Genomic DNA, 15601 nt, shown 5'->3' on the forward strand with positions numbered 1-15601 from the left:
CAAGGGCCATGAATTCAGTGGTTTGAATCAGAAAGTCACCCTTTCTGGCTACACCGCCAGGCATCTGTTAAGTATGACAGTGCTGTTGGAGATGCATTAATTCTCTATATTGCAAACACCTAGTGAGTGGGCAGGGACCTTTAATAATTGCATTTAAAAAATGAGTATAGAGGTAGAACTTGCATTATAGTAACAGGTATTGAAGACTGTGCATGTGCTCATGTGTTTAGAGCACAGCCGGGCAATATTTTAGCTGGAGGGCCGCTTAATGACTGTTGTTGAGCTGTCAAGGGCTGCATAGGTAGCCCTGCCCCTTGACAGTTGCCCCGCCCCCTGTTTGCCATATTGGGACCAGAAGTCCCACCTCCTAGCCCCTGACCTTTGCATTGGATGTCCCTCCCCTTCCCTCACTCCCTCCAAATACTCCTTTTGGGAGGGGAGGGTTGCCAATTTGGAACCAGAAAAAAATAAATCCTATGCTAAAATTCAAATATCTTACTATAACATATTTTAATTTTGTAACAAAAAATATTTGTCATAATTTGTGTTTGTGTACTGTGTATAGAGAGCTTGCATAATAACTCAAAAATAAAGTCTTATTCCTGTATATTGCGTAAGGGGGGTATGGTGGGTGGGGGTGGGGGTGGAAGCAGGGCCCGGAGCTCCCTTCCACTTCCAGTGGGGTCCTGGGTCTTCCACGGCAGAGGGTGAGGAAGGCAGCTGAATCCAGCGCAGAGCTTCCCCCAGTGCTGCACGAGTGCGGGAGCTGTGTGCACACCATGTAAGCCCCCACATGCAGCACTGCCGGAGCCACGTGATACCGCAGTGCTGGCTGGAGCTGGGGGCCAGCGCCTATGTGGGGCACGAGCGCCCCAAGCACCCCCGCCTGCTGGTGCTGCTGGCGGCAGGGGCTGCACACCATGTGGAGAAGTGAAGGGTCCCTGCTATCCCTCACATGCACACCCTGCCCAGTTGAGCTCCGTGATGAAAGTGCCTGGTGGGCTGGATCCAACCCATGGGCCATATTTTGCCCACCCCTGGTTTAGAGGAAACATGACAAATGGTTTCTCACCCTGGGACTTACAGTACTAAAATGGTCAATGCACACAAAGTGGAGTTCTTTGGATAAGATGTAAATTGTTTGCCAGCCTATGTACCTGTGGCTTGTTGACTACAGTGCTTGGTTGGCTTGTGGGACAGGACCTCAGGAAACCTCCTTAGACTTATTATATGACCTCAAGTGTCAAGTCACTTATTCTCTCACCACCTCAGTTTCTCTCCTGTGTAACCAGAGATCAACAGTACTTCCCATCCTTGTAAAGCATTTTCACATTTAAGAGCTTAATGTTACCTGTACAGCTCCATCTGAGTGACCTAAGGGGTAAGAACAGAGACAGTTTCTGGGGGACTGAAAGGTTTTGAGTTTTAAGTTTGGCTCTCTGAGCCCTTTTTTTCTTCCTGCTCATAATTTGCTGCTGCAGTTAACTAAATGATTAATAAATTATTTCTGAACCTGCAAGTTATTTCTAGGCCTAGCCTATGTTGTTTTGCTGTCTAACTGCTCAGCTGTGCTAGTGCTTCAGGTAGATATGAAAGTGGTATGAGCAATGCCTTCAGACAGTGACACCTAGGAAACTGTAAGTGCAGAGAGAGAGGCTGACTTGCAAATCAGGCCCTAAGAGTTTAAGAATCAATGTCAAAATGAGTATTACATTTGAATCATTACATAATTCCTTTTTCTCTTTTTTTCTTCCTTTTGTCCTCCATATTGGATTTACCAGATTTGAATTTGCTGCCGCGGTTCCAACATATATTCTGGCACATTGGATCTTTGCTCACTTCCAGCACCTGGAGATTGCTCTCCCCGCCCCCGAATGATATCAGTACCTAACTTTACACTGGTGCATGATGTGCCATGGCAGTGGCTGTTAGTGAATGCCTCATTTTTGCCTCTAAACAGCTACAGTGGCTGTTTTCTGAGCTGACCAGTGTTCCTGGGGCCATTCTCCAACTTTACCAGCGAGCTTGAATTTTACTTCTTCATCAGTGTTTGCATTTTACCTGAATTACTAAGGTGAAATTCTTTGGAAGTGTTCAGCGTCAGATGAGGCCTTCTCCCCTGACTGCTGTGGCTTGCACTGACTGCAGTGAGAGCAGAGTTCAAATAGTCATTAATGCTTTTGAAAGTCCGTCCCTTGTGCATCCCTGCACACCTGGTCCTCAGCCTGTCATCTCCAAACCTGCTGCTAAGCCTGTTCATTGTCTGAATTAGAAGCACCTCTAAAATACAGAAATTCTGATCTAGGAAAATTCTGGTTAACTTAATTCTGCTTGAATTTTGGGAAATTGGTTCTTCTATAACTTTGAAGAGCCCGTCAAGTTGCACCAATATTAACTTGTCACTCACTGTGCTGTGGGACCTCTGATAAAGAGGAGTTATGCTTATCGTTTAAAACCTCTGAATACAAAGGTTGTTATAGGTCAACTCCACTCAAAACTGCCTTTCTAGTGAGCCATTAATTGCATGAGGTTGAAGCTCACCCTGAGAATGAAAAGAGAATCTGTTTCCCATTTTTTACCCAACATGGCTGCCAAAGTATTTCTCCTAGTGAAAAACGCATCAGGATTAGACCATCTTCCGAGATGCACATTAGGAGAAGGATTTATTGCTTTTTATATGTATAAATCACTACAAACACATCACTGGAAAACCAATGGCAGCAGACCGAGGGGAAAAGAGGGGCAAGTGTTACGTTCTGGTCACATGGGGATATGTTTTTCTTGCTGGACTGTTTCATTATCAACCACTTTGAAGGCTTGATGATCAGGGCCATTTATTAATCTTTTCTTTTTCTTCTTCTCTTAGTACTTCTGGCTCCTTGTCCTCTCACGAGGTTTGGTTGGCATTGGTGAAGCCAGTTACTCCACCATCGCTCCCACCATCATAGGAGACCTTTTTACCAAAAACACCAGGACCCTCATGCTGTCCGTCTTCTACTTTGCGATCCCTCTGGGCAGGTAACCAACCCAATGCAGTTCTGACTGATCCTACATGGCTGACTTTTTTTGATTGGCTTTCTTTATATAGTGAAGGCTGCAGATTAGTGAGTACAGGAGGAACCAGTTAACCAGAAGAATTAGGTTTTGTTCCCAGTTCTGCCATAAACTCATGTGCAGTGTTAAGGCCCTTTTAGTGAATAAGTATGAAGTATTACATATTATTAGCAAAGTGCACTTTTGGAATAGTGACAGTATTGATTGTACGATTAATATGACTAATGGTATGCTGATTCTCTTAACTGTTGATGCTTCTTGCCCATTTGTTGTCTGGGCCTAGTTGAGTCGTACCAAATTCCTGTCAACTCTAGAGGATCATTTTTAATAGTGGGAGATAAATTTTCAAAGGTGTGCAAGTGCACAATTGAACATGCATGATTTATAAGTTTCTGCTTTCCCAGAGCCGCCTTAGTTGCCTTTCATATTTCAGCCTATATGCAACTATGACATTTGGCTCTGAGCAACTCTAGACACCATGGTAACTAAAACAGTAGTGGTCGTACTATTTTAGTGCTTCTACTCTTGGAGCTGCAACTGTGGGAAATATATTTAAAAGTTTAGTACAGAGAAGGCTGAATGCTCTAATGAACGTTTATGCTGAACCTTACAAAGAGAAATGGAGGAAAGCCAAGCCCGTAGATTGCTGATGAATGTAACAGCCATATTCTGTCTTATAGTAGTTATTTCCTCTGGCACTGTCTTTCATTTGAGTTCCCTTATCAGCCCAGTGCAGTATCTGATTGTTGGGACATGAGGGATTCTGTGTTTTTCTACAGTGCCTGACCCTGCATTGTGAGGTGGTAGACAGGGTGAGCTCATACAATTTGCATCCAGATTCCAGAGGTAGATGGCTTCCTGTGGAGAAGTAACTCAGTGAGTTCATTTCCTGAAGGGAAAACCTGGACAGCAGTGAACCCCATCAGTGTGGTAAAAAAACATCTGATTTGGGGTGGTAACACACTGATTAGTGATCAAGGCAGTTAACTTGAAGACAAAGCTTAAAAGCATTCCTTTGCTCTTCAGGAAAAAGAAATGGCCAAGTTCGTAACTTGATGGAAATAACTGTTTCCTAAATGGCCCTAGGACAAAGAGTGTTTGCGTAATGAATTTAGCTGAGCGATGGCTGGCAACATATCAATTCCTCCTGAAGACAAATGTGCTTAGTAATGGCATGCAGCTAGGAATGGACCCAAGTGCTTCAGTCTGGCTCTGGGTCTTAATTATCCCAAACGCCAGGAGACTTGGAATCAGTGGTTTGGTTTGGGGACCTATTTTTGCAAATGGTCAGTACTGGAATCTTACTGAGCACTGCTCAGGTATCTATATGGCTGTACAGGCTGTATAATAAAGGTGTCTCACAAGTTCCAATCCGCCTGTAACATCCCTTGCAGCTTTAACCCAGGCAGGCTCCATGCTGAGTGCTGCATTTTCAAAAGAAGCTTCAACACTCAACTAGAACTGCCATTTATTTCCTGGACATAACTCAGCGTCACCAAGCAAAAGATCTGCTTGGTCCTCTGACCTCCTAGTAGGTTGATAGTGTTTTCTCATTAGGACTCTGCATGTTATCTCTAAGCCTTGTCATATGAGGTTATGGCATCTCTTGATGGGTATTTGGGGCCTTCTTCTATTAAATGGACAGTCAGTACATAAATGTTTAGATGGAGTGTCAAGTTGGAAGGCTTTTTTTTTTTTTTTTTTTTTTTCCTTTTTTTAATTAATTCCAGTCCTGGGCCCAAAACTCACAATAGGGCAGGGCTAGGCAGAGTGTGGGAGCTTGAGTGAGACAGATTTTGGATCCTGAGGCTGTTTCAGCCTCTTATAAAGGGAAGAGCCTGGAGATCAGCACCTGAACTTCCACCAAGTCTATATTTATTGGAACCAATTGTGCTATTAACAGTTAACACATTATGCATCTTTTCTGCTTCTAGCGCTGCTCATTTTTCACTCAACAGGAAAAGGGAAACTTCATAGAACCAACAACTGACTGTGACTCTTTCTCTTTTGGATTTTAATTTCTTTGAAAACAGCTGCACTTAAGATATTCTATTAAAACCTACTCTTTTCTTTGTTACTTTGCAGTGGTTTAGGATACATCACTGGATCAAGTGTGAAGCAGGTAGCAGGAGACTGGCACTGGGCATTGCGGGTAAGCAGTTGTCTCAAGGTTCAGTAAACTGACACATGAGTAAATTAATGTGCACGTTTACATGCACGTGCATGTACATGCGCACGCATGCACATACACACAAACACCCCTCCTGATGAGGTGTACTGATGTACCTGAGTAGTGCCTAATGTTCACAATTTTCTTCCTCAGAACTTCCAGCTGTACAAGTAATCAAACCAATTCAAAATTGGATATTTTGGTGATTTGGTTCATCAAAATTTTCCTAAAATGGACACTATTTTCCTTTTTGGGGGTGAAATTCCAGCGTTTTCCCCCCAGTAGAACTTTAGATTTTGAAAACTTCTCAAAAGCACTAATAACCAGGTATCTGTCTGTGTGTGTGCAGTCTTTGTCCTGTTTGGTAAGAGGACGGTAGTGAAACTTGGCAGAACCCTGTCTCTCATGCGATGTAGTCCAACAATACCCAGTCAGGATCCAAACTTAATGTGTCATGGTTAAAGGGAGAACAGGACTGCTAGACAAAGGGAAGATTAAAAATGGAAGGGCATTAGAAAATATTTTTATGGATATTCAGCACATGGAAGGTGAAAATTGTGAAGCCGCTGGGCCAAAAAAAAAAAAAGGTGGAGGCTATTGGCTTTTTGTTTGTTTCCCACTCTGGGAGCAACAGACTTCTAATCATTTCATTATCAGTCAAGGGTGGTTTCTTAATGGGGTGGGGAAGAGGAGGCGGTGACCTTAAATCAATTCCACAGCCTTTCAGTCCCCTGCTATCAAGAAACTCTGCAGGAATGGTTTCCTGCTTTGAGGAAAAAACACTTTGTTTCAGTTTCCGTATGTTTTTCTGCCCTGAGATACTCTGTTTCCTTCTATTTTAACCTCTTGGGACCTTGATAAATGTGTTGGAAAGATAATGTGCTACATACACAAAAACATGCACTCGCACAAAAAGATGTCTTGAAAGAGTTGGCAGGAAGTGGCCCCGCAAAACTGCTTTTTGACCTTTGACAGTCAGGCCAGTACGAGGCTGAGCAAGAGGCTTTTTCGGGTGCTGGCATTCATGAAGGCAATACATTCCTTGGAGCTAGAGCCAATACCATTTATAACCACAGGTGTTGAAATATGCAGATTCCCTGCCTCAAATAAGTCGTCCTTTTTACGATACCAGCTCTTCCCTGACTGTGACCAGGAAGCAAAGCCAATAAAGTCACCACAAACAATCCGTCAGCAGTTGGGAGAGCGAGGAACAGCTTCCAACCATAAATGCTTAATGCAAAGAATTAAGTTTAATGGTCTGAAGCCTCAGCCTAAAAAATTGGCTTCCTTATCTAATGGCAGAGATGCTTTAAAGTTGAAATTGGCTTGAGCGGGGGCCAGCTCAAAGCATAATCAACACCAAAGCACCCCACTCCACCGAACACACTTCACTGAGATCTGGGCCAGCCTTCTGCACAGAAGCCAACACCACCACAATGGCTTGCCAGTGTCACTGGCTGCAGGAAGTTACCCTTTGCTTCCTTCCCTTCAATGAGGTCTCTCTTACTGAAAAAACTGTCAAGGCTACAGCTCTTCTTGGCCTAGGCTGCCTGGGGATTTGCCCCTCCAATGGGGCTGTTGTCTTGGATGCAAACGTTGCAACACATGGCCCTCTTTTGATCACCTGACCATGCAAAGCATATGGAAATTATAAGGAGAAGTCAGTCTGTCCTAACCTAGTAGTGTGATGCAGTTGCTTACTACAAAGGAAGGAGGGACCTCCTGGGCCGCTGAATCCAGTCCCGTGTATTTTGCAGGCAGTTGTGTATCCAGAAGGGGTCCTTAAGTTCATCCTCTCCTAGCCATCTCTCGCACCATCGCCTCTGAGCACCCAGTGAAAAGAAACCATTCAGTTAGCCCGACACAGGGGGCACCTATACACGTACATTGAGGCTGCTCCAATGTGTTGGAACAGAGTCGATTCATTGAGTCTGCTAGAGCGTCGTAATTACCACACTCCAGCAGACTCCGGTGTCGTGTATCAGCATCCCTGGGCTGAAAAATAGCAGCAGGGGCACTTTAAAGCTCGCCTGAGCTTTTGTTAAAGCACTGCCCCGCTGCCATTTTTCAGTGCAGGGATGCTGATACACGTGACACTCCGAGACATTTCCCCAGCCTCCCGGAGCATGTGTAAAATGCCCAAAGAGCAGGAGAGACCAAGGCACTACCAGTGCTTTGACCACTGCTATGGTAAGGAATGAGTTAGGTTAAAACACTCTGAGATGCAACTCGGAAGAGCACCGGTAACGATACCACTGTATCACTGTTCTGATCTCACCGGATCTGCTGAGCTGAAAGAGGTCAAGGCTAGTCTGTGCCCAGTCGGGAAACCCTACGCAGAACACCTAGAATTTTTTTGGTGGTTCTTCTGTAGATGCCGGTCATCACTCTACAGCCAATAATAATTTAAATGTGCTGGCAGAGCAGGAGGGGATGCTGTGCTCCTGAAAGAGCTGGACTCTTCAGATCCAAACAAACAAAGGTCTAGAAAAGTAATGTTCATGAAACATCCCAAGGCACTTCAGTTTAGAGTTAGAAGTGTGATTCAACTTCTGAATCCTTTATTTTCTCTTACGGTTTTTACCGGAAGAGAGAGTTTCCTCTCTTGAAATGTTTGGGGCCTTTCCTCCAGAGGAAAAACGGGTGGGACCTCCATCTCTGGGACCTGGAATTTTGTACTGTGGGTGTAAATCAGATGCTATGAGGTGCGAGTCCTCAGGCTGATGCCTGTGATTGTTTTGGTTGGTCTAGAGTTTTTATGTGGGTGCTTCACATATAGAAGAGGTGGTACTGGCCTTTTTTTGAAAATGCTCTCTGTTTAGCAGCACTGCTTCACCCTAGCAATGACTGAATGTCAGTGGCAACAATGGGATCTGTGTTTGTGGCTTGGAAAACACTAGAGGATCCTTTGGGAAATGCAGCCTTGTCGAGTGGTCAGATTAGTGGAGTGGGAAGTGAGAGGCCAGGCCGCAGTGTGCTTCAGTATTCTTATCTGCTTTCTCCACTTCTCAGCTTGAATATCACATGCATCTTGCTGCACCACAGCTTCAGCAAGCAGCTGCTGGAGGAAAAAAGGGACGGGCGAGGCATCCGTGCAGGAAGGATGAGGCTGCTGTGAATGCATGTGACGCTAGGATTGTGGTGGGGGAAGAAGAGACCCCCAGCATCTGGAAACCTTTTTACTTTCCTGGTTCTTTGTTCCTAGACCATCTCTAAATTCTTCTGGAAATCAAGCCCTGCTGGGAGTTAGTTACCCAAGCACCGTGGCGCTGCAGAATTGTGTTAAGAAAAAACTAAATATAGCAGCTATCCCACAAAAATTTACCACTTCTGTGACGGCATCCCTATGGCTGGGGGTAACGGGAGTGAGCTAGGACAGCCTAGGGAATAATAGAGAAAGCAAGGAGAGGAGCAGATGCTGCAGTGTATGTAGAGGCTCTGACTGCTGAATCTGGTCACTGAAGCGAAACTAATGCAATCTGTTTCTTATTGACTAGTCAAGGAAACCGCTGCTGCCATCCTGTTCTAATGCCCAGATCCTTTCTTCCAGGTATCTCCACTGCTGGGTATGATCACAGGGACGCTCATCTTAATATTGGTACCTGCTGCTAAAAGAGGCAACGTTGAACAGCTGGGGGGACAGCTGAAGGCTAGGACCTCATGGCTAAGAGACATGAAGGCACTGTTCAGAAAGTAAGAGACATGCTTCACCTCCTTGCACTGTACAATTACCCAGTGGTGGGATCTGAGGAGCTGCAGAAGGCCTGGGAAAGGAAATCGCAGTTGTCTGTTCACTAGATAAGGATCCTACTTACAGGGTTTTGAACCCAGTTTTGGATCAAAGCTTTCTAAGATTCAGATCCAAAATTTTGCTTTAGGATCTGTAGGAAGTTCCCAGCAAGGCTGAAGTGTAGGTGTGGAAACATGAGAGTGGGCCTGCAGCAAACTCTGTTACCAGCTCTCAGATGCTCATACCCTTTATATTCCCTGGTGGGCACCAGGAGAAGAACCCCTTTCTCAAAGTGGAATGACATTAAATACCAAAGGGAATTTTGCAGAGAAAAATCTATAAATGCCCACACGCACTGAGGGTATGCATACACTTGTGCAGGTGTCCACACATTCCCACAGTTGCAGGTGACTACATATCCTCGCAGGATCTCCTCATAGCTGACACAAATGCATGTAGTGAAGGCTCACACTTTCAGCTGTTTAGGGAGTTGCATTTGCTAACTTACTTTCCAGGGTTGAATATGAGTATATGTGCCCTTGTTGGCTAGTGCTGTCAGCCTCTGCTAGGACAGTATTACAAGGGCTAGCAATTTATTTACGGCTGTCTTCGTTGTGTATCATATTTTTGGGTACCTGGTCATCAGTGATCCTCTACCATTCAGAGCTGGGATGCTCAGGTGGGAAACCTGGTGCTCTGAGCCAGAAAGCAGATAGCATTATAGCACAGAGAGTGGCATTTGAGCAGTTGATGTCCTGATGCCTAAGTGCTGAGTGTATGCTGAAAGCCTCCAATTCAGTGGTCACGTAGTGGTTTGAAACTGTAAAAAACAGTAGGGATGATGTTTACAGCATTTTACAGTTTCCAAGCTAGAAATTGCTACAACACGAGGAATTAGGAATGCACCCTGGGCCTGATTCTCTGTTGCTCTGCAGTCTGTTGTCACTGGACCCATGCAAAGCAAGTGCTAACCAAAACCAGCCTGGAGCCTGATGGGATTTTCCACCTGCTTTGTACAGAGGGAAGTGCCTGCAGAGAAGAGAACTAGGCCTTGTAGACTAGGGGCAATGCTTTAACCAGAGTGACAAAGCAGCATTATGTGGCACAGGACAAACCACAGCACAGTGATCACTGCAGGCAGGTGACCTCCCAGCTACTGATCCTCTGGGAGCCTGCAAGGAAAGTGCCACAAGAGCCCACCTTCTCTACAGGGCGATGAACCCTTTCCCAGGAAGCCCTGTTGTGTGTTGTCAAAGCTCACTTCAGTGGCTAGGCTAACAAGCCTCACCTAGCTCCCGGGGTACTGGTGTAAGGGGTTTGGGGTTGAAGTGCTGCTGGTTTCAGTATTCCTGAGGCATCTGTGGCTCTTGCTTCTTCAGGGTCTCTGCAAAACTAAAGCAGCTGTGAAGCTAAATCTCCTCTTGGCTTTGCCTCTTCCATCTCCCCAGCCGCAGTTATGTGTTCTCGTCACTGGCCACCTCGGCTGTCTCCTTCGCCACGGGGGCGCTGGGCATGTGGATCCCCCTCTACCTTCACCGAGCACAGGTGGTGCAGAAGACGGTGGAGACCTGCAGTTCCCAGCCCTGTAGCACCAAGGACAGGTGAGGCTTATCTGCTGTTTTGGAGAGTGGCTGTCTTACTGGAGGAAACTTGAAAACCCCAGGGATCTTGATGTGAGAGAGTGAGACACAGTTACAAGGATTCCTGTGACTTCTCCTGGCCCTTTGCAACATGGAATCACTGGAGTTTAAGTTCGGGATTCATATCCCTTTCAGCATGAACCTGTTGTGAAGCCAGAATAGGCAACCAGGAAGGTTGAGGAAGAAGAGGTGGCTTTGCAGCAGAGGCGCAGGACAGGGAAACAAGAGGTCTGAATGCTTTACTGTCCCTGCCACTGATCCCTAGCATGGTGTTGAACAGGATCAAGGGTTCTCTGTCTTGGCTTCCCAACCTCTAAGATGTCAGTCACACTACTTTCACAAGACAGTTTTGACTGATTCACACTGAGAAAAGCACTCTGAGATCTTTGAATGGCATGTGGCCTGCTGTAATGTCAGAAGCACCATGTTGGCTCTTGCTCTAAGATTGAGTGGGAGATGGTTGCAGTAGGGATGATGTTTACAAAGGCTGCAGGAGGATGGGCTAGCATGGGGAGCCTGCATTTGGCATGGGGAGGCCAAAGTTCAGGTGTCCAGTTAGTTCCTCTCCCCTGGGGCTGGCAGGAAGTTAGGGTTTTGCCCCTGTGCAACATCTTCCATTAATGGGTTACAGAAAAAGAATAGCTGGTTGCATCAGTCGTCACTGCACTACACGATCTTTATGGGTGGGAGAGACCTCAGACTTACCACGGAACATTAGAAATTGACTTTCCTGTTGTTCCTTTATTTGAAAGTTCTTCATTTAAAATTTGTCCCCATCTTCATCTTTAATATTCCTGTAGTGCTGACCTGGGGACATGGAAGAGATGAGGGGGAGGTCTGTGGGTAACAAGCTGAATAAACCTCCATGCCATATCCTGTAGGAGCTTAATGCTGAAGCATGTTAGGAGATCACCTTCCATCCTGAAGGGATCCCTAAGCATCCTGTAGATTTAATTATCTTTCAGTTACGAATAACGTGCTGCCTCTCCTGAAGCAAAACATGGTATTTGGGAAGAATGCCGCAGGAGTGGATAGCTGCAGTGGGAAATGGGTTGGAAAGATAGTCCACTTCTAGCCTAGCGGACTCATCTCAGAGTTAACACACACACTGAGCAAGAAAGGATTTTGTTTCCTTGCAAACGGTTTTGATGAAAGTATGGTTTTGTTTCTCATGTGTGTCAACTCCTTTTTATCTTTCCCCAATTCTTTGCATCCACTGAGAATTTGATCAGTTTTTCAATGAAAACCTGATCGTGTTTCATGTCCCCTTCAACAATGTAAAGTTAAAAATGTTTTATTTGAATATTTTTGACCAGTTCTAGTTACTACTCCTCACGTTCGTGCAAACTGCCATGCAGTTTTAATGGCCTGAGGTTCCTGCTTCCCTAACTTTGCATTAAATTATTTAAGGGTGATCCTCCTTGAGACCTTTGACGAGCTAGTAGGTTTTACTACCCTTTATGTGTGCACACAGGGTAATGGAGGAGAGCGAGAGCTGTGATGAAACGTGACAGTAGAGGAGGAATACGAGGTTTGGATCCTGTGGGCATTGCCCATGCAGTACATGATTCAAAGCTCTGGCACTCTTTTCAGAGCTGAGTTCCTCTGGGGTTTCTCTGTTTGTTTGTAAAATGTTTCCATTTTAGTGCAAAACTCTACAGCTAACTCTCAATGTTTTGTTTTTAATAGTTTGATCTTTGGAGCAATCACATGCTTCACAGGCTTTCTGGGTGTGATCACAGGGGCTGGTGCAACCAAATGGTGCCGCTTAAAAACACAACGAGCTGATCCTCTCGTCTGTGCTGTGGGCATGCTGGGTTCAGCCATCTTCATCTGTCTGATCTTCGTCGCTGCTAAAAGCAGTATTGTGGGAGCCTATGTAAGTATGGTCCACAGTGAAAACCGTGAATGGGCAGGGACCATCTTGCGGGTTGAGCCGGACACCAAACCCTCTAGGAAGGAAGCGGTGTTCATCCTTGCACAATCTGGGACTATGACACTGGTCTTATGCTTTCCTCTCTTCTTACTGGTCTTTTCTTTTCTCGTTGCCATTCTGAAAACACATTGAGAGACGGACTGCTTTTCCCTGTGCTCACCATCCGCCTTAGAAACTCACCAAGTCGACCATGTGAGGTTCTGGGGCTTAAGTTTATCACGGGCAGAAAGTTGTACGTTCCCCTCTTTGGTTACTTTTGACCGCTTAAGGGGCTATTGTTCTTGCCTAGCATTTTGATATAGGCAAATATGAGATCTCCCTTTATCATAGGAGGGCTGTAATTGCAGCACGGCACATGGTAGTTACAGTACAATTACACTCTGGCACACATTTTGTTGCCTGTAATTACTATACTATTACCTCACATAACTGAGCCACTTTCTGGATTACTGGGAATCATTACAGTGTGAATACAATGTATTATTAATTGTATTACCATAGTAGTCAGGAACCCCTATCAGTGACCAAACCCTTGCATTTTGTGCTGTACAAACACAGAAAAAGATGGTCTTTTCTCCAGAAAGTCTGTTATCTAAATTTTTACAAAAAGAGACAACAGATGGTCCAGATCGACAGACAGAAGAGCACAAGAAGACTTTGACAGAATGCATGATCATGCCACTGTTGGGGAATCTTGGTTGGGTGAACCAGTGGAGTAGTTGGGTGAACCATAGTGAAAAGTATTTGATTATGTGGTGAATGCAGAAAGAGCATGACCAGATACGTTTCATATGGGAACCTGAAAAAATTGAAAGTTTTGCCTTTCCCTTGTATTTTCATTCCCCACGATCATAAAATCATAGAAAATTAGGGTTGGAAGGGACCTCAGGAGGTCATCTAGTCCAACCCCCTGCTCAAAGCAGGATCATCCCCGACTAGATTGTACTTTTTTTTCCCCCAGTTCAACAGTGCCTAAGCTGGCTTACAAGAGACTCCTCTTGCAATCCAGTCCCAGGTCTGGATCTCACATGTTGCACCAGAAAATCAAAATGCAGTTCCATGAAGCCCAATCCTAGCTCTCTTGAATGCTCAACTCTGTGCTTTCTTATACAGGGCAGAGATGGTGTGCTTCTGAGAGGCAGTGTGGGAGGACAGGAGTAGGGCCGTTTGGGAGTCCTCATCTCGGAGAATCCCAGCATTTTGCTTCTCGTGCCCATAGCAGGTCAATGCAGTGATTCAGAACTCTGTTTTAAGTGAAACAGGCAAAGATGCAAAATAGCCATTTCTAGTCCACATAGATCCCTTAGCACTAGAGGTAACTGGCCTTGATTTGTGTGTGCTGGGGCTGCTATCACTGTCTTTATATGCTTAGAGAAGAAAGTTTAAAAATAAAAAATCCACAGCAGCTACTTAAAAAGAATCAGAAAGAAATGCAATTCATGGGAACAATCTTTGCTGCAGTGAGCAACAGAAAAATGACCATGCCAGGGTGCTTGAAAGAGCATGTTCTGGAATGGCAAAGCATTCCCCTTTTTTTATTTTTAGCTGGCTCTAAATGATGACTTCTGCCACCTCCCTCTACCTGCCCCTAATTTTAATTCCTAAATGCACACAGACCCATTTTTCTTATCTCCCATACCTGAAGCAGGGAGGAGAGAGATTAAATTGACTGTGCTGTTGTGTGTTGATTCTCCTCTTTTCATGCAAAAAAACTTCCCTTTCCAATCTTGAAAGGTTTTTCTCCAAACATTTCAAAAAGGATGATCAAATATTATGCATTCATTGATCCCATTTTAATAATTTCCTAGTTGTTTAATCTCTTGAGAGTGCTACTTTTAATCGTATTTCTGTGTAGCCTTTTTGTACATTGTCACACGTCTATACAAGGATGGGTGGAATTACATTCTAAAACCAGTTAATTTTACAAAGCTATAAACAGTGAATATATTAGCTGGTCACTTAGCAAAGTTGCAGAAGTCATGTCTGTGTATGGAACAAAAGTAGAGGATGCAGGTTTGCTTGTATTGCTGTTGTGTTTCTTCAGGTAGGTGTTAACAGCTAATACTGCCTACCCCACTGCCCTGGATGTTACAGCTCCATCTCACTTCAATCTTAGCGCTTGTAGAGCAGTGATAAAGGATTAGAGATTTGTCCTTCTAGCTAAAGCACTGATTTGGTAGCCAGGAATTGGGAGTTCTGTTTGGAATTGGCACAGCTCCTCTGTGTGACTGTGAGCAAGTTGCAGCCCAGTCTTGCAGGTACAGCAGGTGGCAGCTCTGTCCCAGACCCAGGGCCGTTCCTAGCCCTCACTAGGTTCAAGACTTGGGGCTATCCAGTGTGAATCTGACAGTCTGCTAATCGTTGGTCCCAAGCAATTGCAGTCTGGTTTGAGCTCCCGAACAGTCTGGGGCTGAGTCCAACAATCAGTTGATTGCTGGTTGGGCTTCCCCAGGACCGCCCTGGGACTCCCCAGCCTCCTGCCTGGCTTTTAGAAGTACCAGAAACCCTGGGGCCCCGAGACTGGAGAGCCTCTCTCCCATCCCATGGTCTCCATCCTCAAGGATATCTAAAAACCATGTGTTCAGCCTGGCTTTCTGCAGCCCAGCATTTTAAAGTCCCTTGCTGTGCAGGCTGTGGGGCTCATCAGCTGTGCTATGGGAACTGGCCCAGACACCATAATAGAGGAAGTGGGATCAGTCACCAAGCTGGTGGGGAATGGGGGAGTAGATAAAGCTGATTTTAGAAACACATGAAGGAAGCTTTCCATCCGTGCCTGCTAAGACTTGCTAAACAAGGCAAGCTGTTCCTGGCAGTGACCAGCTAGTCAGAGGAGTTCAGAGAACTTAAACCATTGTACAATCAAAACACAAGCCATGGTCACATTAGAACCAGAACACGATACACCCCTTTCTCCATGTCCCCCAACTCCCTCCCACCAAAAAACACATGTGTACAACACGAACAAGGCAGATGAACGCTGTTGGTTCCACTGGGCATGTTGCCAAACCTTTCCTTCCTTCCTGGAGACCATCACAACTCGAGGGGCAGTGCAAAACAGTACGCTTCCAAAG

At 45.2% G+C, this 15601-nt stretch overlaps 1 protein-coding gene across 4 annotated transcripts in view; it reads left to right on the top strand.

Moving 5' to 3' along the window:
• Window positions 1–15601, top strand: part of LOC149854103 (sphingosine-1-phosphate transporter SPNS2-like) — a 166216-nt gene that overhangs the window by 111904 nt on the left and 38711 nt on the right. For all 4 annotated transcript variants that reach the window (XM_090026480.1, XM_090026481.1, XM_090026482.1 and 1 more), the window contains exons 4-8: window positions 2867–3018; window positions 5140–5206; window positions 8775–8917; window positions 10403–10555; window positions 12284–12473. In XM_090026480.1, coding sequence (XP_089882606.1) covers window positions 2867–3018; window positions 5140–5206; window positions 8775–8917; window positions 10403–10555; window positions 12284–12473 — 705 coding nt within the window. The remainder of the gene's footprint in view (window positions 1–2866; window positions 3019–5139; window positions 5207–8774; window positions 8918–10402; window positions 10556–12283; window positions 12474–15601) is intronic.

The sequence above is a fragment of the Crocodylus siamensis genome, chromosome 13 (assembly GCF_052110815.1).
Source record: "Crocodylus siamensis isolate JL-2025a chromosome 13, ASM5211081v1, whole genome shotgun sequence".
Taxonomy (NCBI): domain Eukaryota; kingdom Metazoa; phylum Chordata; order Crocodylia; family Crocodylidae; genus Crocodylus; species Crocodylus siamensis.